This window comes from Ceratotherium simum, chromosome 25 (genome assembly GCF_057802395.1).
Source record: "Ceratotherium simum simum isolate JZ-2026a chromosome 25, ASM5780239v1, whole genome shotgun sequence".
NCBI lineage: Eukaryota > Metazoa > Chordata > Mammalia > Perissodactyla > Rhinocerotidae > Ceratotherium > Ceratotherium simum.
The window spans coordinates 27,134,966-27,161,781 of NC_141924.1; the positions used below are offsets into that span (position 1 = coordinate 27,134,966).

The 26,816-nt window shown below is 38.3% G+C and overlaps 1 protein-coding gene across 3 annotated transcripts in view; it reads left to right on the top strand.

Annotated features, from left to right (window-relative positions):
• Nucleotides 1-26,816, top strand: part of FGD6 (FYVE, RhoGEF and PH domain containing 6) — a 110,802-nt gene that overhangs the window by 55,848 nt on the left and 28,138 nt on the right. For all 3 annotated transcript variants that reach the window (XM_087449090.1, XM_087449089.1, XM_014779992.2), the window contains 4 exons: nucleotides 6,454-6,605; nucleotides 8,696-8,852; nucleotides 11,188-11,275; nucleotides 26,638-26,688. In XM_087449090.1, coding sequence (XP_087305216.1) covers nucleotides 6,454-6,605; nucleotides 8,696-8,852; nucleotides 11,188-11,275; nucleotides 26,638-26,688 — 448 coding nt within the window. The remainder of the gene's footprint in view (nucleotides 1-6,453; nucleotides 6,606-8,695; nucleotides 8,853-11,187; nucleotides 11,276-26,637; nucleotides 26,689-26,816) is intronic.

Here is a 26,816-nt window from a genome sequence, read left to right on the forward strand (position 1 = left end):
AGTCCAGAATATCATCTCTTACTCAGACAACTGTACCAACCTCTTAACTGGGCTTCCTATTTCCGTTCTTGCCTCCCTCCAATCTGTTCCTTATATGATTTTTTTTTCTTATAAATATTGAGTGATTTTCTTAAAATATGTATTAAGTCATGTCACTCTCCTGCTTAAAACTCTTTAAATGATTTCCTTTGCTTTAAGAATGAAAACCAAGCTACTCACCAAGGCCTATAAGTAGGATGGCCGTTGTGTCCTAGTCTGCTTTTGACCATCCTGGTTATTGAGCTCCCTTTCACTGTCAAAAATGATCTGGTTTGGACAATAAATTGTGATTTCCCCTGCTTGTAAGGTGCTATGTGATTTGGCCTCTGGTGATGAGATGAGACACGGGAAAGAGAGGGGGGCATTGTCACACTCACTGACTATGTTCTGGCCTCTTTTAAGTTCTTGGCTCAATGCTGAGGTTATTCCTGCTCAGAGCTTTTGCCGCTGCACTTTCCTGGAATGTTCATTCTTCCTTCATTTTGTTCATAGCTAGTTCTTTCTTTATCCTCCCAGTCTGAGCTTAATGTGACCTCCTTCCTTAGAGAGATCTTCTTTGACCATCCTTTTCTTTATAACTTCCGCTTGTTTGTTTTTCCTTGCACTTAATATAATTTGTATATTTGTTTACTTATTTATTTTTGGTCTCCTCTACTAAAATGTAAGCTAAGTGAAGGCAGGGATCATATATCTCCAGTGCTTACCATTGTTCCTGTTCACTGGAAGGCCCTCAGTAAATGTTTGTTGAATGAATGAATTTGACTAATTGGTTAGTAGTTAAGAATTCTGTCTCTGCCACTATGTGCTCTTGGAGAAATTAGTCAAGCCTTGGTTTCTTCTTCTAGAAAATGGGAATAATAATAATAATAATCATGTAAAGTTGATTGATGATTAAATGAGATCCCGCAAAATAAATGGTAAGTACTTAACTAGTTTTAGCTGCAGGCTAAGTGGAGGGCTTTCAGTTAGGCCCTTCGATATAAAGTGCTCTGTTATTCAGAAATTATTTGTATAAATATAAAAATCCATGCTATGTACTTTTGATGTTATCAAATAAGCTTTTAATCAAATCAATCAAAATAGAGTTTGTTCATGAAGTACATCCTACTAGGTTTCTCTCCGCACTAGAAAGTAAGTTTCATGAAGGCAGAGATTTTTTTTTTTATCTGTTTTGTTTATTGTTGTATCCCACTCAATATCTGTTGAATGAATGACAGAAAATTGAAGAATAATACTTGGTTTGGCAAAACTCTAGTTATTTGTGTATGTTTTCTCCCTTTGTGACAGAAGTTGTCCAATGCAGAGATTGCTGTTGTATATAAATGTACATTTTAAAGATAAAACACCTTAGACATCTAATATAATTAAGTATGAATGATACAATATGTTTTTGGTTTTGTTTTATCTTATTTGCTCTCTGATTGGACACTGGTTTAATAAACATCTCTATAAATTTATTTTATGTATGTCCAAATGGCATGAGTTTTTAAAGAATATTTTGAAGGGGAATGATCAGAGACTTTGAGATCTTTTGGACAGAGATGGGCTGGTTAATTAGTAGTTAAGTAGTACTACTAATAAAGCATCTTTGTTCCACTAATTTCTTTAAGTTTGGACATACATTACCTTGAAAACTTGAGAAACTCATTAAATCCATTGAGTTAGAAGTAGAACTACCTGGACATCCAGATGTCTATCACTAAATAGAATATATCTTTTATATTTTAAAAATGCATTATAAAAAGAATAGAAGGCTTCCTCATAGAAGCCTCTAGTTGTTCCCATCTTAAAATGACTTCATTCTGTTCTACTGAATATACCCTGTCTTTTGAGTCTTGTGAACCATTTATTTATCATTTATTCTTTAGTTGTAAGGAATCCTCTTTTAGCATCTATTGACATGGCTACCAAACCTTCACTTTTTGAGCAGCCTCGTTCATGTGAGGACTTGCTTTCACTGAACGAAGTGCATTGTTGGGAGCGCCTTTGTCTTGCTGCTGAGGTGTTTGTTTTACCCACCTTGGTTTGGTATTTCCTTCTCTTTATATGCATCTGTTTCAGAGCTCTCTCTCCAAGCTTCCAGGACTTGTGGATCTTAAATGATGTTCATGTGATCATTTAAATTAACCAAATATCTTTTAATTAAATAAATGTCCTTCTATTAAGTACTCTCTATGTGCCTTGAAGCATGCTATGTTACATAAATTATCTATTTTAATCCTCATAAGAACCCCATTAAATAGACGTTATTTCTATTTTTTAAATGAAGAGAGTAAGCTAACGACCAAAAGTAACCCACTACTAAATGGCAAAGCCAGACTTTGAACTCTGGTCTGTCTGAGGCCTTGCATTTAGTGATTGTTCAGAAATTGATTAAGAATTGTTACTTGAAATCTCTACCGTGGTGTATAGTGTATCTTGGGGTATATTTATTTGTTTTTAGACTTATCTCAGTTGGCCCAGGAAACTGGAGAAATTCTAGTTTTTCATCTTCTAAAGATGAGAATGAAGCTAAATATTGGTTGCTTAATATATTATGTTATATTATGAATTATATATAATATTATATATAATGTTTTATGATGTTTACTTGTTAATGTTATTAAGAGGTTTGGGGAGTTGAGATAATTGGTTTCAGTCATGTTTTGCACTGATGACTATGCATGATATCACCAGGTCTGAGCATATAGGGAGGGAGGAATAATTTCATTGGTCAAATATTTTCATTTTAAAACAAAATCAAATTGTTAATGTGGGGACTTTGCCCCCTTCACTTTTACTTCATAGTTTCACACCCGTTTCTGCATATGTATCAAAGCTCTTTGACCTTAGTAGCTGCTTTGCTTTTGCCTAATATGAATTGATTCTTAATACCCGTTAGGGGGCAGGGAGCCCTGCAGAGCTCCCTGTCTGCCCCTATGTCCATTTGGTCTTTGTAATTCACTGTGTCATCATAGTGGTTAAGTAATGCCCTAAGGTTAGGAAGCCCAGTCAGGACAGCTGGTAATTAAGTCACTTACTTCTCTTTGGCACTGGAGATATAAAGCCTGCTCCAGTGAACAAGACCATCTGTTTTCTGCTTCGTTGCTTTAGATGTTCGTACTCGGTTTTATTTGCATTGATTTTTGCTTACGTCTTGCCCAAGTGATCAGACCTGTTAAGGCTAGTGTGTTAATACCTCAGAGGAACTGAGGGGCTTTTTTTAAAGTTGATCTGGTTCTTAATTGTAGGTTTTCTGGAAATTATTAAGAATAATGTTATGATATGCTTTATAATTCAGAAGTCCATTTCTATTTCTGAAAATGCCAAGTTGAACAAGCGTTTGGTTATTGTGACCAGAAACTAGAGTGTAGATGGTTCTGTTTTGCATACAGAATCTTTCGTGGGTTTTATGTTAGAAGAATAGACTTAAGTATATGTAGTTGGTGTCAATAAACTCTGTCGCTTGCCAAACATATTCACACTCCAGCTCCCCTCACTCCTTGTATTTTAATCACCCAGCTTTTCCAGTGTGAAAAAGTATACTCTGGATCTAAGTTTTGAAGTGCCAGTCCCATAGTCTTGTGTCCTCACTGATTCAGTTAAGGAGGTCTTGGTGAATTTAGATTCTTCTGCTCAAAAATAGCTTTGCCTCTGGCTCGTGTCATCACACTTTCCCAAATTATCCTGGCGTTAGCATTTAGAAAAATAACCAGACATATGTTGTAATCATCCTTTTTATTAAAAAAAAAAAAAAAAAAAGATGTCCCCCCCCCCCAGTGGCACCAGTTGTGGAAATAGTTAAGTTTCGTGAAGAACTAAGAAGGTAAAGAGTGTTTTCTGTAGTTCCTGTGTGATTTAATTACATCTATCACTGAGGCCATAGCACATTGCTTTCAAGGGATGGTGGCCTGAGAGGTGAGGAAATGAGATTGGAGCCAGGGCTGCTGTGCATGGTTATGAAGGCCATGCGTTGCGAGTAGGGCCCTTGGTGTGAGTTGCATTGGCCTGGAGGAAGGGGTGCCATTTTCTTTTTTAAAAAAGGCACCACAAAGACCAGCTATGGCCCTGGTAGTGCTTGCTTGGAATATATAACTTTCTGGGTCTTAGGAATTATTTGTAATTATTATTACAAATAATTAAACTGGATATAAACTCTCTAAAGTTTCTGTTGTCTTTATTAAATGTTCTTCTTTTGCTCTTTTAATTATTAAATTTCTGTTTTATTCTGACGTGCTACTCATAATTTTAAAAGAGACGTCATGGGCGGTTAGTTCATCCAGATCTGCCTACACCATCCAGTAGTACAGGAAAAAGTAAAGTTTTGTCTGGTATGTGACAGGGGCCTCCAGCTAGAGGCAGCCATCTTACTGGTCAGTCTGGCATGGATTTAGCTGGTCTCTGTTGAATGTGTCTTAAATAAACAAGTTTCCTTTTTGGCGATGGTGGCAGACATATGAAATGCAGGGTCTGGCAAAAGCTATGTCAGACAGGATCCTTGAGCTACTTAGCAGCTAATGTCTAATGTCACTGTCCTAGCTGAGGAAATACCTTCCAACTGGAAAATAAGTCATCCTGCTGCCAAGGGACAAACATATTCATCATTTATTCTTCTAGAAGAAAGGGCAGTGCTCATTGTTTTGCTGAACAAGGAATCTAAGTTATATTAATCATTAAACTGGTAAAACAAAAAATACTATAGAAGATGTTTAACTGTTGTCCTTTGAATACATTTGCAGTTGAGGAAGTTATTCGTGATATGTAAATGTATTCTTTAGTTCTGCCTGATGGAAAATCTAATAACTTTCAAAAGTGTTAAGTGGCTCTATTTTCTCTTACTAAAAGTGAGTGCTGATAGAAACAAGCTGTTGGGAGGTGGAATTTGGCCAATATCCATTTGGTTTCTGGAGATGATGTTTTCTGTGGTTTTCTGGATTGGAGTTTATACGAGTTACAAATTCTTATTTTATATTACAGTAATTAGTTGTAAAAGTAGTGCTTTAGTTACTGGTGTAAATAGTTGATTCCTTTGGTCTAATGTGACTATTGGACCAATAAAGTTAGTCCCAGGTACTGAGGCCTAAGTGAAGGGTTTATTAGCACTTGTTGAGCATAAGATTTAACCTGTGTAAAATATATGTTAGAAAAGGAGTCCTTTCATGTACTCTTAAATTATATATGAAGTTTTTGTCCTTCACAAGAAACATACATACTCATGGTTAATGTATGTGTGTTGGAAGATGTTGAAGGGATCGGGGGAGAAATCAGAATCTTTTTTTGTTTATTTAATTTGCCCAGTGAATCCCTGAAGGGAAAGCAGTTAGAAATAAAGGTAAAGGAAGATAAAGCCTAGTAGAGTGTCTGTTTTACCCAACCTTTGCTTTAAGGTTTTAATTAAACCTGCTGTTTCTAAGAAGGAAAAATCTTTGTTTTTGAATCCTGAGGACTGTGGAACAGATTCCACTATTGTTTTACTTAACCCCCTGAAGAAGGGCCTCGAGATACAGTGAAATCTGGACAAATTCGATCTCCGACCCCACTCTTTCCAAGTCTTCTGGAGTGATAGGGTGGGGTGATGTGGACTTGTCTTAAAAGATAGTATAAATAGTCATATAGGGAAAAGTTGTTGGAAAAGAATATGTGAAGAGAAAAATTTTTATTTGTGAAAAGTGTGAATCCTGGTGAATTTTGGGGGAGGTTGGATAGAGGGAATGGAGAGTTTAAGGTCCAGAGTTAAAATATTTTGTTGATTCTGTGTGCCAAACACATTGCAAAAAGCTTTATGTGCCATATGTAATTAAAGTCTCATAACTATTATTATACCCATTTAACAGATGAGGACAATGAGGTTAGTCCAAGGAAACACAGTAAATCAGGAATGAGAGCTTAGATTCGGTATTCTCTGATGATCAAGAAGGTGCCACCCTCCACGTGCCTCACCTGGAACACTCCGGCTGTTGGGAAATGATACTGAAAGTGGACAAAGGGACTCTTAAACCCAGAATAAAATAGCTAGTAAAGATATCTCAGGGGCTTTAAAATAGATTGTGTTCATACAGCAGTGTTGGAATAATTTTCAAGACTAGTTAGAGTTGCAGTACAGTTGCCACGTACCCTCTTAGTATAAGTGCAACGTTTGGAGATCAGATCTAAAGATTTAAGAGAATTATCATACAGTCTGTTTTAAAACCAAATATTCACCCTAGCCACTTTGTGTGTGTGTGTGTGTGTGTGTGTGTGTGTGTGTGTGTGTGTAATTTCCTGTCTAGGTTAGTGGGATAGGAGGAGGTGGGTACTTTCAATTGGTAAGTCTATATGAAAAATACAGCTTAGCAATTTATATTGTTTTAGGGAAGAGGGTGACTGAGGGAAAAAGGCTTTTGTCAAGTTACATATGTGTATGTATATTGTTTTTCCTCCTCTGAACTGTAATAGGATTTCCGGGATGCGGTAGCCCATGCTTCCAGGCAACTTGGGAAACCAGTGATTGAGGACCGGATCCTAAATCAGATCCTGTACTACTTGCCTCAGCTGTATGAGCTCAACCGGGATCTCTTGAAGGAACTGGAGGAAAGAATGTTGAACTGGTAAAAAATGGACTGACTAGCTTTCCAAGAGTTTTCAATTTTAGATGAAGCCATAAGGGCCCTGTGTGTGACAGAGAAGTGTTGTTCCTTACATTGAGTTGTTTCCATGTATTGAATTTTCTTGGCAGTTACCTGTAGATTGATCATTTTAGATTGCCAAAATTCACAACCGTAATACACTGAGCTCAATACTATACATTTTTAAATTCTTTGGTAATGTTGCCTCAAAAGCAAGAAGGGCCTGTATCCAGCCAATTTAACTTTTTATAGGTGACCTTTGATAATCAAGAGTTTTGAGACTGAAGGAGTTTAGTTGGTACGTTCACATTGGAAACATTTTAAAATGTTTTATCTATCTTTCCTGGAGCTTCAAGTCATGAAACTCTCTTTGCATTTTAGGAAAGAGGCCATTCACTGAGATAATAGATGATTGTTGTTTGGTTTAGAGACTTTGCACATGTATGACATCATTGTAGACACTGTTGATCTCAGAACAGGAAAAGAATACCAAAAGGTTAACTCCTTCCATTGTGCTGTACAAAGTAAGCAGAAACTTCGGTGACATCTTTGGAAATATATAGAAAGTTTGCTCTAGGGGGGTTGAATTTATTGTTGAAGTCCATGGGGAGCCCAAAATGATTAGAATAACAAAATAGTATCACCTACTTTCATGATAAAAATTTCTCTCTAAGCTTTCTTTATATATAATCCAGAAAAATACCTCTGGAAATATCTGTGCCTCTGTATGTTGGGAAAATATGCCAGATGATTGATTAATACTTAGCTGTAGCCTAAGTATAAAGTAACACAGAGTTAAGGACTGAGGAATGACCAAAAGGTATTTTTTAAAGTCAGGATACAAGTAAATTGTAATTACAAAGAGTTTTTGTGTACATACTTCATCATTTTTCTTATAAAAGATCATCTTAAAAGAAGAAGATGTGCATATTTTTGCAAGCAAGTATTATGACGAGTCTTAAATATAGCTTTTGTTTGTACTAAAAGTTTTCTCAAGTTTGGATCTATAGATGTTCTATGTTCAAGTATTAAGTATTCTTAGGAGCAGACTAAATTGATGAAAGGGACAACTAAAACAACAATTATGGAAAAAGCTACACCTATTACTGATATAAAAGTCTTCTAATCCTTGGATAAGATATTTTCTACTTATTAAAATATTTTTCTCTCAGGGGTATTTGAGTTAAGACATATTCTTTGGTTTTAGTATGCTTTCTGAAATAACATTTATTTTTACATTAGCTTTTAATAACACTTGATGAAATATTTAATTTCTGCATTCAGCGAGTTTTTGAATATTTACTGTGTGCTAGTCAGCACTCTACGCATGCTGGGAATATCACAGTGCACGAAACATACAAGGCTCTTGCTCTCACGGAGCAGACATTTTAGTGGGGGAAGACCAAGACAGACAAGAAACATTAGATAGAAGCAGTTTTCTGATCTGCAGAGATGTAAAATAGAATAGTGTGCGATCGAATGAAATTTAGGTGGCCTAGGTAGGTGCTCTAAGAAGGCAGAGCATTTAAACTGACCTCTGAACGAAAAGGAAGAGGCACCTTGGGTTCCATATGTCCAGGCATGTGATGAAGCCATTAGTAAAAGTTTACAAAGTGGGAATGAATTCTGTGTGTCGAAAGAATATAAAGAAGGCCAGTGTGGTTGGAGAGTGATGACAAAGTGGGAGAGAAGTGTGAGATGGGTGAGAAAGATAGGCAGCAGCAGGACCCATGGGGTTTGTAAGGAAGCAAAAGTAAGGAGTTTGTTTTTCTGCTAAGTGCCATAGAGGCCATTGAAAGTCACTTGATATGATATATGTTTTTAGACTCTTTGGCTGCACAGAAGAATGGGATGGTGGAAGCAGGGAGACTTAGAGGGCTGGCAGGTTTCAGGCAAGATGTGATGGTGGCAGTGGAAGTGGTGAAGAGCAGGCATTTGGGGATATGTCTTACAAGAAGAGAAAAAACATAAGCTGATGGCTCAGATATGGGACTCTGCTCATTGCTCGATATGCTTTGGATATATTAATCACTCTCTTTTTATCTTTTTGTCTATTTCTTCTCTGTCCTTAGGACTGAACAACAAAGAATTGCTGATATCTTTGTAAAGAAGGGACCATACCTAAAAATGTATTCCACATACATCAAAGAATTTGATAAGAATATAGCTTTGCTGGATGAACAGTGCAAGAAAAACCCAGGTTTTGCTGCTGTTGTTAGAGAATTTGAGGTATTTTTACTACCATCTAATGTTGAACATTTTTTCCTTTTTTGTTGTTGTTTTTAAAGCTTTAATAATTTGCAGTCGTTGAAAACAAAGCTTGCAAACAAAAAGATATTAAAATAAATCCCTTCAAAATCAAAGAGGGAATTGAACAAATTAAAAGGTGAGAACTTGAACAATGTGTACAAGGTTTAATTTTGAAAATCTATCATTGCACGTTAGAATATTTTGATGGGTCTCTTTTTTTTTAATTGAGGTAAAATATGCACAAAATAAAATTTACCGTCTTAATCATTTTTAAGTGTACAGTTAGTAGTGTTAAGTACATTCAGATTGTTGTGTGGCTAATCTCCAGAACTCTTCATCTTGCAAATCTGAAACTATACCCACGAAACAACTCCCCATCCTCCCCTCCCCAACCACCATTCTACTTTCTGTCTCTGAATTTCCTATACTAGGGAACGTTTCTTGTTTTTAACTCAACTTTCCTTTTATTCTTCTAACAACTAATCTACAGCAATGGATGGAATATGTAATTTATTTCCCTTTAGATAAATAAATAACACAATTTTAGTGTCCAAGTTAAGAAAAGTTAATAATGTTTATAGCCAAAGTTTTGTGTTTTGACTCAAAGCTATCAGGGTTCAAGCCTGATTTAACTGGGAATAAAATGATATAACACATTATTTTAAAAATTAGTTTTTTAACTAAAATTTTACTTAAGTCTTTTCCTCCAATTCTGGGTAAAATGTGGGTTACTGTATATTTTAGTACTTATATCTCTGTTTTGAAACTAAAAATATCAATGAATTCCAGTCGCACAAAACTAGAAAAGTTTTAGAAGTATTAAGATATTGTTGACTTCTAATTTGTACAGTAGATGAATAACTAAAGTTTAAAATCGTTTGTAGTCTTTTTTTCCTCCTTTTCTGCTGATGTCTTCATACTATTAAGAAAGGAAGTGTGATATATATATGTATATATAGTGTGTGATATATATATATATATATATATATAGCTATGGCAATTAATAATTGACCCAGGTTTTCATCAGTGTCCAGTGAGTTGTTCTTGTTGCCTTGGCAGCAAAAGAAAACCTAAGACAAGAAAGTTAGCTAGCTGTCTTGGTTAATCATGCTTGCATGATAGATGATTTCTTAACATGCATTATCATTATAATTTCATAATTAGTCTGTGTACCAGACCCTGGAGGTTCATATTTAGGAAAAAAATAAAACAGTCTGAGAAAATCTGAAAAAACTCTTCCCTACCTACCTGAGCTATGTAAGAAGCACAGGACATCTTAGGATGCAGGGACATTTTCACTTGGCCGTTTTGATGCCACCTGACAGTATGTTCTTCTGTTGGAGAATGGGGTGAGGCTCAGGAATGGGCAGAAGTGTCTGTTGTACATACTAAGGAAAAGAGCTTTAAAGGCAGAATCAAATGTCCTTGTGGTCAAGTCAAAATGGTTCCAGAATCAAATGTTCCTGTATACGCTGTGATTTGGGGGCTGTCTTTTTAGCCATTCACCTGAGAAAGAATTTTACATTCTTCAGGCTTATTAGAAAAGGGATGCTTAGGGGCCGGCCTGGTAGTGTAGTGGTTAAGTTCGCACGCTCCACTTTGGCAGCCCGGGGTTTGCAGATTCAGATCCCAGGCGCAGACCTGCGCACTGCTTATCAAGCCATGCTGTGGCAGGCATCCCACTTATAAGGTAGAGGAAGATGGGCACGGATGTTAGCCCAGGGCCATCTTCCTCAGCAAAAAGAGGAGGATTGGCAACAGATGTTAGCTCAGGGCTAATCTTCCTCACAAAAAAAAAAAAAAAAGGATACTTAGCAAAACTGCTTTTTAGGTTATCTCTAATTTCTCCAATTCTCCCCACTACCACCTGTGGTTATTATGAGTATGTTGATGATAGGCTCTGACTATTATTTCAATCCGGTTCCTAGTAGTTTTATTTCTGCTCCCCTATTTTGGGGGCCATGCATTTCCTTCTTGGTTGTTGGCTTTGTTTGTGTTTATGAATACATTGGCAAACACTCTTCTAAGTGGCACCTGCTGAGTAGGGTAGGCTCAAATTGGCCTAGAATGTAGCCTGCAGCCACCACCGTCTATGAACAAGTTTTCCCAGTGAGTCAGTGATTTCAGAGACCCACTTACAGGAGAGGGTGGGCTAGGTGGTGAACAGCTGTGCCTTAAAATAAAGGGAGCTTCTCCATGAATCCCCTCCCAGAGTTGCTGGCTGTTCAAAGTTTGGCTTCCTGGGCACTTGAATCTGGGTTCCTTGCATCTTAGAAAAACACTTGTGTTTACTCTGGATGTCCTTTGCTTTCAGATGAGCCCTCGCTGTGCTAATCTGGCCCTCAAGCACTACCTGCTCAAGCCGGTTCAGAGGATCCCCCAGTACAGGCTGCTGCTGACAGGTGGGCTTCCCTGGCAGTTCACCAGCCAGCCAACTCCTGTTGCTCTTATGCAACTCTGCCTTTCCTAAGAACACCTCTCTTTTTCTGTCACTCCAGTAACTGCTTTACCTAACATATGGATTTATAGATTGCTTATCACCTTGTGTATACATTGCCTGGATTTATAGATTGCTTATCACCTCGTGTATACATTGCCTGAACTGACTGACCTCCTTTCAGTTATCTGGTCCTCCCTGTGTGCATTCTCTGCTCTGGGCAATCATACGTCTCAGTTCCTCTTGCTCAGAACTTCCTTTACCATCCCAACCCCACAACTCTGCGTCGTTTTACCTGACTAATATTATCAGTCCCAAGAAGGTACTTTCCCAACCACTCATGAATGAGGTTTAGAGGGTCAGTCCCACGTGTTTGTCTATCAACTATCGTGGTCCTAGTCACTTTCTTCAGAGGGTTGTTACAAGGACTGATTAATGAGCTATGTGCTTAGAATAGTGCTTTGGTCATGGTAAGTTCTAAATAAGTATTAGCTGCTGTATCCTTATCAGCATCATCATACCACCATTATTATGTCTGGTCATTGTCTATATCTTCTTCTAGATTGTGAGCTTCAAGATTACAGTCTGTGTCTATCTAGTGTATCACTGCGATAGTGAAGAAGAAGAAAAGAAAGAAAAAAAAAGCACTATGATTTGAGTGAAAGGCACGCATTGTGCTCAGGACTTTATATTCGCTCTTTAAATCTTCACCATAGCCATGCATAGATCGCAGTATTATTTACGTAGATGAAATAACAGGCTTATAGAGATTAAGTGGTTTGGCACCACAAAAAAGCTTAGTATAGCCTCAGTACCAAGCATAGTATCCAGCACCTATTAGTAGGTCCTCTGGAGTATTCGCTGAAATGTATCGGATGTGCGGTGACTCAATATACATATATCATGTGCATTAAGTATTGTGTCAAAACGGACAAGAATGTCAAAATGCCACCTCAACTCTGAATTCCATCTGTTGTAATTTTGTGTGAATAGATGTTAAGGTGCTTGGTTCCTATTAGTGTTCAAGTCAGGAACTATATTGAGTGAAGTGGGTGACCCCTGGAAAGCCAGGATTTCCCGAGTTCCCTTAGGTGAAGGTTTCACACCTTCTGAGCTTGCGCAGTGACAGACAAGCTGCTGCTGAGGGAGGCCTGCCTTTTCGGCTCCAGGACTGGCTACCCGAGATGTTTCTACTTGATTTGAATTTCTAACTGTGAATCAAGCGCTAGATTTCTCTCTGGAGTGACATGAGGCAAACCAGATAGTTTGAGGACATCCTGTCCATCTGTACTTTCTTTCCTCTGCTTTTGGCAGAGATTTAGAACACACAGGACAAGAGGAAGTACCCATGCCTGTGTTGTGTTTTTGCTAGATAAATTCAATGGTGTATCATAAACGAGCTATTGAATGACTCCGGCTATTTCTACAGCTGTCCAAGGAAGTACTGTTTTTAGTGGCAAAAGACAACTGTGGTTTCAAATGCGGGAAAGACAGAGCCAGGTTCTGAAATTTTCCTGTAGAAAAACTTTTTTTCCCATACTGTGACTGATCTAGGTAAAAAAGTTACACATATGTTTAATATAGGTTTCGTGCTGAGTTTGATTTTAATTGATTGTGAAATAGCAAAAGCATGTTTTAAAAATTCTCTTTAATGGGGCAGGCCTGGTGGTGTAGTGGTTAAGTTCTCGTGGCGGCCCGGGGTTCACAGGTTCAGATCCCAGGCACAGACCTACACACCCCTCATCAAGCCATGCTGTGGTGGTATCCCATATATAAAATAGAGGAAGATGGGCGGAGATGTTAGCTCAGGGTTTATTTTCCTCAGTAAAAAGAGGAAGATTGGCAACGGATGTTAGCTCAGGGCCAATCTTCCTCACCAGGAAAAAAAAAAATTCTCTTTAAGAGAACAGATTTTATTTGTTTTATAACCAACATAATGTGGGTTTGGGGTTATTTTTAGTTTTGAGCTGTCTCTTGTTTAATCTTAAAGCCATTTACCCCTTTTCTTAAATTGGAAAATCTTCTCTATTGTTCAAATGATGCACAATACCTTAGAGATAGTAGACCTTCAGGAATTGTAGATTCATTGAAGGGCAAAAGTGATAAATGTCTTATCAAGGTTGCAAAGTCAGGACTAAAGTTAAAGAAAGAACATAGGGTCCGTAAAGAAATAATAGACTTCATATTCTTCGTTCTGTGTCTTTTCTTCCATTGATTCAAATTCTTCCCTTCCTCTAAGCTTGACTTGAAGTCCTCCATTCCCTTTGAAGCCATCTCTGATTACTCCATTTCTCCTTGACCCTTAGTTTCAGTGCAATGTGACTTAGTAAATATTTATGATGCCTTGTGAATTTGCTAATATTTGAATGATTTGAATATTGATTTCTTAATTTGTATAAATTCCTCGAGGTCAAGGAGTGAGTCTTTTACTAATAATTTAGTGCCGCAATATATCTGGGTTAGTTTTGGATATCTTGGAAACTGTTCAGGACATAATTTTGATTGGTTCTAAGCAAGGTTTAAAACATCCCTTTAACCAAAATATCTTTAGCTCGAAGGACAACATTGAGTTAGAGAATTTCAGAGATGGTCTCTTCTCCTAAATGAAAGACACATCCAGAGAGGTGAAATGTCCCGCCCGAGGCAACACAAATAGTATTAGTTGAAGCACCTGTGATCGTATACTCCTAAGGACATATAGGGGTTAATACTAAGGGTTTGTCTTACATTTGCATCTATTCAAACATGGTAATTAACTGGGTCTTCGTTTTTGGATAAACAAAGTCCATGATTTAATCCTCCAAACAACTTTGTGAAGTAAGTACTTAGATTTCCATTTTAGAATTGGAGTAATTCCAAGAGCACATAACATAGAGGAACAGAGAGAAGGAGTGAGACTATGGGAGGCAACTCCTAACAACTTTGATTTATTAATGAATTTCAGGCAGGGAAAGGGCAGGATTCCTGCCTGATTCGGTGTAAGTTGATTTGTGCCGCCTTCCTTTCTTGGGAAGGGAAGATTGAGAAATGCAGAGATGAAGTACAGATAAGATAGGATAGTTTCTTTTGGAATCCTCTGACAGAGAGGTGCCTGGAAATCCCCAGATACAGCAGTCCTGCCCCTGCTGTTCAAACAATCATGGTATTGTCTTGCATGTTTTCTTCAGAATATAATTTGGTTTTCTACTGGGTGTTTTGCTTAGGCTATCTCTTCCTTCATTGTAGTAAAAAACTTCTAACTAAATTCTTGGTAGTATTTTTTTTTAAGCTCCACTCAAAATAGGATCAAAGAAAATGCATATGTTATGTAATGAAATGCTTAAGATTAGAATTGTAAAAAAAAAAAATAGGAAAATTAAGTGAGTGATTTACTTGATTTAAGCAGAAAACTTGTAAGTTGTGCCTTTATATTGGCTGCTCTCAAGGCCAGTGGATCTAGCCAGATCTTTAAATTAGTGTGGGACCTAAACTTGTTTAGCGTTAGGAGAAATGGGAATCTTAAGGCAGCAGTGAGGAAGCAATGAAAGAAAACAGACCCAGTGTTAGTTTTTTACCACTGCTTATTTTCCTTCCTCCTCATGTCTTCAGGGTAAAGACTCTCTTTATTATTGTAACTCAGTGTCTGGCATAGATTCTGGCACATAACAGGGACTCAATAAACTGAAAGTCTAGGGAAATAAATGTTGTTACTTTTTTACAAGGTTGAGAATCCCTTTGTATGCAGTGGTGCCAATGAATGTTTGGTGGATGGAGGGATCAGTAAATTGCTTTTAAGAGTAAAAGCGTTCTTCCACTTACCCAGGCACAAAATTGTGGAAAGGACTCTGAAGTACCTCCCTTTCCTTGCCTTCCCCCCTAGGATCTGCTGACCAGTTTTCCTCTGCCTCTGCTTCCTGCTCTTCCATTTCCCCTGTTATGCTCCAGGCCAGGCCATTCTACACTCATGCCAAATTGTGGCAGTATCTTCCTACTGGTCATGCTACCTCTTATCACTCCCCATGTAGGCTGGCACATCATCAGTTAATTTCTCTTCCAAGGACACCGTAAAGGAAAAACTCCACCTGTGTCTTCTCGGTTTTTTTTTTTTTTTTTTGAGGACGATCAGCCCTGAGCTAACATCCATGCTAATCCTCTTTTTGCTGAGGAAGACTGGCTCTGAGCTAACATCTATTGCCAATCCTCCTCCTTTTTTTCCCTTTTTCTCCCCAAAGCCCCAGTAGATAGTTGTATGTCATGGTTTCACATCCTTCTAGTTGCTGTATGTGGGATGCCGCCTCAGCATGGCCAGACAAGCGGTGCCTCGGTGCGCGCCCGGGATCTGAATCCGGGCCGCCAGTAGCGGAGCAGGCACACTTAACCGCTAAGCTATGAGGCCGGCTCCCACCTATGTCTTCTCTTTACTCTCACACTACTGCCACACTCAGAGCACTTGTGATACCAGATATATGCACTTTTTTCCCACACCAAGCCGTTCTCTTTGACACCAGCTGGGTGTCTACAGTTTAATTCAGTTCTGACACTGTCTCCAGGTAGATAGTGTCAGATCCTACAGATTAAAAACTCAGTCCCACAAGACTGCCTCCTCCAGACTTCAGATGCCATTTATAAGTCCCCGATTGTCAACTGTATTTCTGACCGACTAACTCTAAATCTGGATTCCTGTGACCCCCTCCTTGGGTTCAATAATTTGCTAGAATGGCTCACAGAACTCAGGGAAACACTTATTTACCTTTACCGGTTTATTATAAGGGATATAATAAAGGACACAGATCAACATCCAGGTGGAAGAGATGCATGGGGCAAGGTGTGTGGGAAGGGTCTGGGAACTTCCGTGCCCTCTCTGAGCGTGCTGCTTTCCTAGCAGCTCTATGTGTTCAGCAACTCGGAAGCTCACCAAACCTTGTACTTTGGGATTTTTATGGAGGCTTCATCATTTGGGCATGATCCATCAACTCCACTTCTAGCCCCTCTTCCCTTCCTGTAGTGTGGAGAGTGGGGCTAAAAGTTCAAAGCTTCTGGTGACCAGCCCCCATCTAAGATCTATTCAAGAGCCCACTGAGTCACCTCATTAGAACAAAAGACCTAGGAAATTCCAAGGGATTTAGGGGCTCTGTGTCAGAGCTAGGGTCAAAGACCAAATATTAGAACAAAAGATGCTCCTAGCGCTCTCACCACTTAGAGAATTACAAGGATTTTAGGAGCTCTGTGCCAGGAACCTGGAGCAGAGACCAATATATATATTTTCCATTATTTCACATACTTTTATTCTGCTTATTAGGAAAGGTGAAAACTTACTTATCGTACCATAATGATGGATACATGTCATTATACCTCTGTCCAAACCCATAGAATGTACAACACCAAGAGTGAACTCTGATGTAAACTGGATTTGGGGTGATTATGATGAGTCAATGGAGGTTCATCCATTGTAACAAAGGTACCACTCTAATGGGGGTTGTTGATGGGGGAGGCTATGCATGTGTGGAGGTAGGAGGTATAAGGGAAATCTCTATACCTTCCTCTCAGTTTTGCTGTGAACCCAAGACTGCTCTAAAAAAATAAAATCTTATTTTAGAAAAACAAAAAACTTACTTATCCTCAGTTTAAAGACCAGAGTTTATAACCCAGAATTGCCCAGACCTTATTTTCCTTTGCTTTTGCTGTAGTAGATTTCTTCCTCTCTACTGAAACCTGTCCTTTAAGGCCATATTCTCTCCTCCATTAATCAGTCACTAAGTCACTCAACAAATATTTATGTGATCTGGTCCTATGCTGAACACCTGACATACCCTGACAAACAACACAACGGTGGTCCCTGCCTTGATGTAGCTTACAGCCCTCTTCTTTGGGGCCACACCCAACTACTCAGGCTCCCACCAAGCTCTTCCTTTTCTCAATTCATAAAAATTATATTGATCTTATCATTTATATGAGTGAGTATATTCTGAGAGTTTATTTTTGTAAGGGTCACTTTTATTCTTTGAAGGGATCTTTTGTGCCTATAAAAAATATGTGTGTATTATAAAAGAAAAAGTTTCTCTTCATCTTCTACCATCCGGAGTTGACTATCATATATCCTTTAGATTTTTTTTTAACTCTATTTGTGTTATACGTGGAATAAATTTTTTCAATAAAAAACCTTTTATTTATGGAAAGTTACTACATTGGTGTTGAGACAAGTTGAAGCAGTAAGGATCATGGTGGAGAAAATATAATGAAAAATATAATTTAAAAATTCCTCTGAAATATGTTTTCCACTTCTATATTTAGAAAAAAAACAGTCCTTTGAACTTTGATGAAATTTGGATCAGGTAGTTTCTTTGATCTTGTTCAAACTATTTATGTTACATTGTAAGTGACTTGAACAACATATTATATTACTTTCCCTATAATCTTTGCCTTTAGTCTGGGATGGTAGTAATTCCCTGTAGGTTTTAGAAATCCAGAATTTCCCATGTTGGTAGAAAATGAGATATTAAAAACATCTGTTATAGTGTTCTGAAGCTATACATCTGAGCTATAAACAGGCTAATAAGCAGATTCAAAAAAAGATCAGAATCAAATTAATGCATGAGTTTTAATAAACACTTGTATTTGTTTTAAAACAGGGCTAATTGTCTGCATCAAAAGTCATTCTAACATTTTCTCTAGGGCAGAACTTGATGAAAGGTGGGAGGCTATCCTGGATACCAGCCAAGGAATTTAGTTTCTGAGGAACCCAAAGGCCCTGAGATAAGGCAGTTCCATCCATGTGAAATGGGAGGGTGATAGTATTCAGAATTCCTGTTGTAATTAGCTCAGCTCTTGTTCTGTTGCAACTCTTTTTTTTTGGTGAGGAAGATCGGCCCTGAGCTAACATCCTTTGCCAATCTTCCTCCTTTTGCTGAGGAAGATTAGCCCTAAGCTAACGTCCATGCTCATCTTCCTCTGTTTTGCATATGGGATGCTGCCACAGCATGGCTTGATGAGCGGTACGCAGGTCAGCACCTAGGATTCGAACCCGAGAACCCCGGGGCGCTGAAGCAGAGTGGGCGATCTTAACCACTATGCCACCGGGCCGGCCCCAGTTGCAACTCATTTTTAATTGTAGTTGTGAACAAGGTATTTTGAGAGATAGTGTTTAATAAATTATATCCATGAAATATTTTAATACTGTGGAAAGACTTGAGGATATAAGAGGTAAACGCATTTTTTCTGCCTGTATATTAAATTATGGCTTTGAAATGTAATCTCACTTCCTCGACGGAACAGGAGTTCTTAACATTTTTTGTGCCTGGATCCCTCTGGCAATCTGGTGAAGCCTATGGATTTCTTCTCAGAATTACAGAATGAAATACATAAGACTAAAAGGAAACCAGTTGGGCTGAAATACAATTTGAAGTGGTGATGAGAGTAAACAGTGTTTTGAGATGTTTGCAACAACTGTAATGTGATTTCTGTGGTGATAAAGTCGGTGGTATTATTGATAATACTGTGGTTTGTTGCCTGCATTCATAATAGAAGGACATTCTATATTTCACTTAGAGGTTAGTGAAAATATTGTTTGTTTTTGCCCATCCAGGGTTGCATGAATTCTACCCATAGACATTCTTCAAAGCCATTTTTTTTCCAATTCTCAATATAGATTTGACCGAGATTTCCTGCAGGTAGCCAAATGCCTCTGTTGCTGGGACTTGCCTTGCTTAAGATCTGGCAAGCTGACTCGGTTGCTAAAGAGTTGCCCTCTTAGTGTTTGTCAGAACCATGGGCTCACATCAGGAACTGTTCCAGTTGGAGAAAACACTGTGATTCGGTCAAACTTGAATTCACTTTGGTGTTTATAGTTGCTTTACTCTTCATTTGGCTGTTGTTTGGATAGTAAAATATACTTATCTCCCTACACCTAAATTTGCTCTTTGTTGGTGATTAGGGTGATGGGGCTCAAAATATGGATAAGAGCTTCTTTAAGTGGGGCTTGACTGTGCCAAGGCCGTTTCTGTACATTTCAGATTCTCACTTGATAAACTGGCAGCCTTAACGATGGGAATATGTATCCATGAAGAAAAGCAGTCTTAACCAAGTCAAAATAATGGATGTATACTTCTTTTGGGAGACTTCCTACAGTTTGACTCCTCTAAGGGCATTTAGGATACGCCTAGCCAGTCTGACCCAATAAAAGGGGACAGACGGGAGATTCTGTCCATTGTAAAATCTGCTCCAAAATTTTGCAATAGGATGAGCATGGAATCAGGTTTGGTTCGTGAGTCCTTTAGGCATGCCACCTCAGGAGCAGACTTACCAAAGTCTAGGATAGAGCAGGGCTGCCTCATGGTTATGCGCTGCACAAGGGCTCCCAGCTGAGGTTCAAGTCCAGCCTGCACTCTGCTCACCCCGTCGTGAGGGGCTGCATCAGCCCAGGAGAAGCGGCCTTTTCCAATTCGCAAAAAGACGTTGCCTGCTTTCTAAGCCGTGGATCTGTGAGGCTGAGAACCCAGAAAGGTCATTTTTTCTAACTTAGACAAGTCCCATATGTACAAGAGGCAGCCCTGGGCCATATATTCAGGGACCAGAATTGAACTAATATTTCAGAAGGAGGAGAATTAGAGCAGGGGCCAGAGCACTCTTAATTAGTCAGACTGTCAAAACATCATCTCAACTGCTTAGTAAAATATGAAGCAAGAAGTGGTAACCCTAAATGGAGTGTCATCATAAATTCAAGAAGCATTTATTGAATATGCACTAGATCTTGTCCTAGGTGCTGGGGATATAAGGATAATTAGTTCAGGCTCCTTGTCCTCATGAAGCCCACAGTTTAGCATTTGTGCATAAAATGATACTGGACACTATAAAACCATTAAGTTAGCTTCTAACATATTGCCAAGCTCCATATTTTCATTAAGGTTAACTTAGAATTTTGGAATTCTATCCATACATAGCAAAATGATTTTGTATATAGGCATACGTAGAATACATCATTAAAGAGTATTCTAGGAGGAAAACATCAGTCAATACGTATTCTAAAACATCAACAATTAAAGATACGTGATACCATTGCAAGAATAGACCCATTGATTAAAAAATAATAATTATTCTATCATTGGAATAGGAAGGTAGCTTGAAATAGACCCTGTTGTTTATAAGAGTCTAATGTATGACAAAGTAGGAAGTGCCAGACAATAGAAAAAGAAAGGATTGTTTATTGAATAACCTGTTAAAATTTGAAGAATTAATTAAGATTCGTACATTAATGGTTAGACTAAAAATAAAATCAAAACTAGGTATAAATAGACCGAGCAGGGGCCGGCCCGGTGGCGCAGTGGTTAAGTTAACGTGCTCTGCTTCAGCGGCCCTGGGTTCACCGGCTTGGATCCTGGGTGCGGACCTGCTCACCACTCTTCAAGCCATGCTGAGGCAGCATCCCATATAGAAGAGCTGCAACTCTACAACTATGATACACAACGGTGTACTGGTGCTCTGGGGAGAAAAAAGAAAAAACAGGAAGATTGGCAACAGATGTTAGTGCAGGGCCAATCTTCCTCAAAAAAAAATAAAGTCTTAGGGGCTGGCTCCGTGGCTCAGTGGTTAAGTGCGTGCGCTCCGCTGCTGGCGGCCCGGGTTTGGATCCCGGGCGCGCACTGACGCACCGCTTCTCCAGCCACGCTGAGGCCGCATCCCATATACAGCAACTAGAAGGCTGTGCAACTATGACATACAACTATCTACTGGTGCTTTGGGGGAAAAAAATAAATAAATAAAAATTAAAAAAAAAAAATAAAGTCTTAGTTAAAAAGAAAACTAAAAATAAAGCATTAAACTCTAGGAGTTTAAACCATTAAACCAGGAAAAAATAAAATTGATTATTTATTAAAACTTTAAGGATAGGGAAAGGAGAAGAGATGATTTTCTAAGCCCTGAAAAATAAAGAAATTACGAAGGAAAATATTGACACCTTTCAACTATTCTAAATAATAACATTATAAAGGTTTAAAATAGAATCAAAATAAAAAGAAACAGTCCATCAGAAAATATATTTGTAGCAAATAAGGAAAAAGTTACTATTTCACTAAGAATATTAAGACATAGATAAGCGGACTAAAAATATGAACAAACAATTCTCTCAAAAAATATACATAATAACTATACAGTGGCATGTCTAACATCCTCTGAATCATAAATATCAATTAAAACAAGTTATCAGTTCCACCTCCTACATTAGCAATAAAAAGCTACCATACACAAAACTGGCAATCTTTTAGTGAAACTAGTATTCTCATATATCTATAATGATATTTTAATAATTTTATTTATTTATTTTTCCCCCAAAGCCCCAGTAGATAGTTGTATGTCATAGTTGCACATCCTTCTGGTTGCTATATGTGGGACGCAGCCTCAGCATGGCCAGAGAAAGCAGTGCGTCGGTGCCCGCCCCGGATCTGAACCCAGGCCGCCAGCAGCGGAGCACGCGCACTTAACCGCTAAGCCACGGGGCCGGCCCTATAATGATATTTTTGTGTTTTTTTTTGTGAGGAGGTCAGCCCTGTGCTAACATCCGCCAATCCTCCTCTTTTTTTTTTTGCTGAGGAAGACGGCCCTGGGCTAACATCTGTGCCCATCTTCCTCCACTTTATATGGGACGCCGCCACAGCATGGCTTGCCAAGCAGTACGTTGGTGCGCGCCCGGGATCCGAACCAGCGAACCCCGGGCCGCCGCAGTGGAGCATGCGCACTTAACCGCTTGTGCCACCGGGCCGGCCCCCCTATAATGATATTTTAAATTGGTATATCTCTTGAGGAAACGTTTCTCATGATATACATCAAGTACTTAAGAAAAAAATTTTTCATTCCCATTAATCCTAGGAAATAATCTGAAGTATGGAGAAAGACAACTATATCAAGATATTAATCAGTGTTATATGTAATTAAAATGATCATTCAGTTCATTATTCAAACCCGTTACTTTCAGGAGTGCAAAGGGTGCTATTTATAGTTATGTCTGGACAACAGACGTATAGCAGAATCGTTATGGGCAAATTAGGATGTATCACCATCCTATTTATAACAGCCAAAACAAGACCGTTTAAATGATGTAAAAGTCTAATAGAATACCTAAGTATCATGTGATGTATCCCTATAATGGGATGTTATTCAGCTTCCCCTATGGAAAAAAATATATATGGGCTAGAATACTTTAAATGGACTATAAAATCCTTTATAGTATTAAAATTAAGTAAAATCAAGCATTTATAAAAACAGAAGGAAATACTTTAAAATCATAAGTTATGTTGGAGAGAGGTTCATTGTTTGAGTTTTCTCTGTTATTTAATTTTCCAAATTTCCTGTAATGCATTTTAGAATTTAAAAAAAACATATGCTTCATGATGCTTTAGAATGAGAATCATTACAGTTTTTCAGTCTGGTCCAGCCTACTTATTTTATGTATGAGGATATTGATGCACAGAAATGCTACAGGGCATGGCCAAAGTCACATGCCTCTATTACACATGCTGGACAAAGGGATTAATCTGTCTTCTCACTCCCAGCAAGGGCTCTGACCACTTCACCACGCTGCCTTGAAGATGGCAGCAGTATGTCTTGTAACTTGACGCTTGATCTCTTTATTTTTCGTGTTTAAAATAATCTGTACTTCGTTTCATAAGTCAGGATAATTTTAGATTGCTTGTTTTAAAATTTGAAACTTTGGCAAACAGGCTTATTGACTAGATTTATTTTTCTCTGGATCCCATAATTCTGATTGTGTTGTTGATCTCCTTACTATTTAGAGAGGAATGAGAAATCAGGATAATACATAGCAAAACATGTCCTCAAATTGAAAACACTTGACTTGGGAACGTTACCCATCCTATATGCTCATTTCCTTGGTGCTTGCTCTGCCATCAACCATTTCTCAGCACACGGTCCAGGAATCTGACTGGGTGTTGTTGAATTAAAAAGTCCCCGATTCCCACAGATGATTCATTGTTAGGAAAGGTTAACTATACTCCTGAATAGTTTTCTGCTATAAGTTGATTATTCGTTGATTAGGTACTCAAGGGGTGGTCAGGTTTACTAGGAGCCCATATATAAAAATCTTAGACCTCTAATAAGATAAAGTATTTGTTGGGTCCTCATTCCTTCACTCTGGGCCTCATACATGGGAACAAAGTTGACTTGCATATCCCTTGAGGCTGCACATGCTGTTTCAGTTAATTCTCTGCTGCTAATTTGGATAGTGGTGATGATGGGGGTTAATTAACTTCTATTAATCAACGATGCCACCTGCTGGCCAGAAAGTACATTTTGTGGTGCCTCTCCAAGCTGCAGCAACCTTTTTTTTTTCTTTGATATAAACAACCTCAGTAGCATTTGAGGCATTTTTGTTAGTGAAGTTTTGAAAAATGCTTAGTTTGGTTTGGCGGAAGCAGGAAAGTCATAGAATACCACAAGTCTAACATGACAATTTGAATGACTACTCCGCTTTTCTCATTTTTTTAAATGAAACTCCTGCAGGATAATAGGTCCTAAATGGTTCGTAGTAAACAATTCTCTGTGACCGATGCAGGTGTGTCTGTCTGGTCTCCTTTCCTGGGTTTCACCTGGGTTATAACAGTCACCGGGGCAGCTGGTGGTTTCAGGGCTCTTCCTGTCTGACTCAGAGGGTGATCAGTCATGTTCTCATTCTGCAGTTAAGGCACTGAGTAATTTTTAACTGAGGGGAGCCACGCATTTGTCTTCCTTGAAAAGGTAGAAGTTCTCAAAAGGATGGATGGATGGATGGACGGAGGGATAGATACATTGGAAAAGTTGAATTTCTAACATATAATTTTGGAAGTTGAATTTTAAGATGTTTTCTTAAAATTGGCAAGGAAAGTAAACCTAACTCTATTACCTCCTTGTTTAATAGCATGATTTTGCAACATCTTGGTGGTGGGTTTTCTGCTCAGCCAGCTTGTGTATTTCCACTCTGTTCCTGCAAGTTCGGGTTGGCAGGCAGCAGAGAATGCAACTTAGAAGCTTATCAGGCTCAGCACAGTGATTCTGAGGTCAGGATTTCCTAATACGGACATCTTTCCAGTGAGCTCTCTTGGTTTAGAGAAATGTCTCAGTTTGCATGGATATACTTCTGTATTAAAGAACAAGAATTGAAAACGAAGTAGGAGCTTGCCATGAATCTGATATTTAGGTACATCTGCTTTCCTTTCCATACTCTTGAGCTAACTAGAAGCTTTAGGGAACACTACTTTTGATTAATGAGGTAGCCTAGGCATTGAGAACATCTAAGAAGAAGAGTAAATTTTTCTCCCCTACCCTATCACTCATAGAAAAGTTAAATGTTCGGACTTACCAAACATGGCATGTATGGAATGCGTTCTGAGTGGGGTCAGAGTGAGATTAAGTTGATTTTTCATCTCCGGGTGAGGCTAAGTATAATGTATAATCAAGTTATTTTGTTAATTCTTGTGGGTTTTTTATCTCTCTGATTGGAAGCATATTCTCCAATTTGTGTATTCAGATGACTTTAAGATCTAAACTGCTAGTGATTGTCTCTGGCAAGATAGAACCTGTGCCCTTGTGCATGGAAGCTTAATGTTGTCATACACGATATCTCACTAGGGCTCATTGCCAGTGTTGGATATTTATAATGTGCATGTCTAGACTCACACAGGCTTTTGGATCACTGTCTGAAAGACAGACAGTGTCAGCAGGTGAGTGTATATTTGTGTCATCTATTTTTTTGAAAAGCTGCCACTAACTTCCAAGTTTCCCTTTGTGCCTTTGAGCATGACTTCATAAATCCATAGGATGAAGTTATATCTGTTCCATTATATTGCTAAATGAAGATTGGGTCTGATAAAAATGCATTCAGTCTCTTAATATGCTTTCCCTCTTTCCATTTTCTCAGCTCCCACTGGCATTAGGATTGGTTTCAGCTTTTATTGACTTTTACTTAAACTAAAACACAGTCTTGTCTAAAAAATCATTTATTTTTTTTATTCATTAAGCATTTCTTGTTCCCTGCATGCAAAGGCCCTGGCTAAGTGCTATGAGAGATAGAAAGATGAATCAGATGTAGTCCTGCCCATGAGGAGCTTTGAGTCTAATGAAAAAGAAAATGATAGAAGTCATAAAGTGAGTAACTGTTGTGTCATGTATTATTCAAAGGGAGAGACTATTTCTTTCAAATGGAAAATTTGGAGAGGAGGAATTGGAGATGAGCCTTGAAGAGTATGAGTAGAATTTTTGTATGCAGAGACAAGAAGGGATTCAGAAGATGGGAACGTTAGAGACAAGTATAGAGCCAGGGAACACCTGAGAAGTGTTTAAGGAATTGAGCAGAATTAAACTTTGGTGAGAACAAAGAGCCTGTGTTAGGCAGTAGCAAGAGAGAAAATCAGAAAAGTCGATAGGGACCGTGTAGTGGGGAACTGAAAATTCCAGGGAATGGAATTTGTTTTAATTTGATAGGTAATGGAAAGCCATCCAACGTTTCTCAACAGAGAAGGGAGTATTACTTTGAAATCCTATGACATTCCTTGGTGTTAAAGATTTATTAAATATAAGCTGTTGCCTTAATTTTTCTTCTATATTATAAGAACCACTATATACCATGTTGCTCATTTACAGATCATCTTCATCTAGACCAGGATTTCTCAACTGCGGCTCTATCGACATTTTGGGTCAGATAATTCTTTACCGTAGGGCTACTGTGTGCATTTGTAGGATGTTTAACAGCATCCTTGGCCTCTAACCTCTAGATGCCAGTAGCACCCCTGGTTGTGACATTCAGAAATGTATCCAGACATTTCCATATGTTTCCTGGGAGGCACATTCGCCCCCATTTGAGAACCACTGGTCTAGATATATGTATTGTGTCCCCTTGGTGTTCTAGGCATTCTTAGACTGTTAGACTGACAAATCTAAGAGTCCCTTAGGCATTCAATCTATTAATGCTTAGAATTTTGAACTAGACGTATATCTGATCTTGAGATGAAGGTATTTCTTGTGTGTTGGAGTAAAAGAGCTGAACTGGGCCTCAGGAGACCCAGACTCTAGTCCTGACTCTACCACAAAGAGATTTTGTGACTTGGATGAGACCCTGTACTCAGTAACCTGATTCTTCATCTCTAAAATGACCAGTGTGACCTCTGAGGCTGTTTCCAGCTCTGATTCTGTGTCCTGATTTCAAATTGATCTCAGAGCTTTATTCTTTCACATTTTTAGAAAGTTAGCACAAATTGAACTAGCATGTATAGTAACCAACAAGACTGACTGAGGTGTTGAATAAGAAAGATGATTTTTTTCCCTTAGTGCTTTAGTGTATTAAATACTATAATTTTTTTCCTTTTCTAGATTATTTGAAAAATCTCTTAGAAGACTCTGGAGATTACAGAGACACTCAAGGTAAATAACTTTTGTGGTCTCATATGTTGCAGAAATTTTTACATTATGTTTATTTGGACCTAGAAAGTAAAAATATAACAAAACCTGTATACAAAAGTTTATTTTATTCATAATAAACCTTTTTTTTA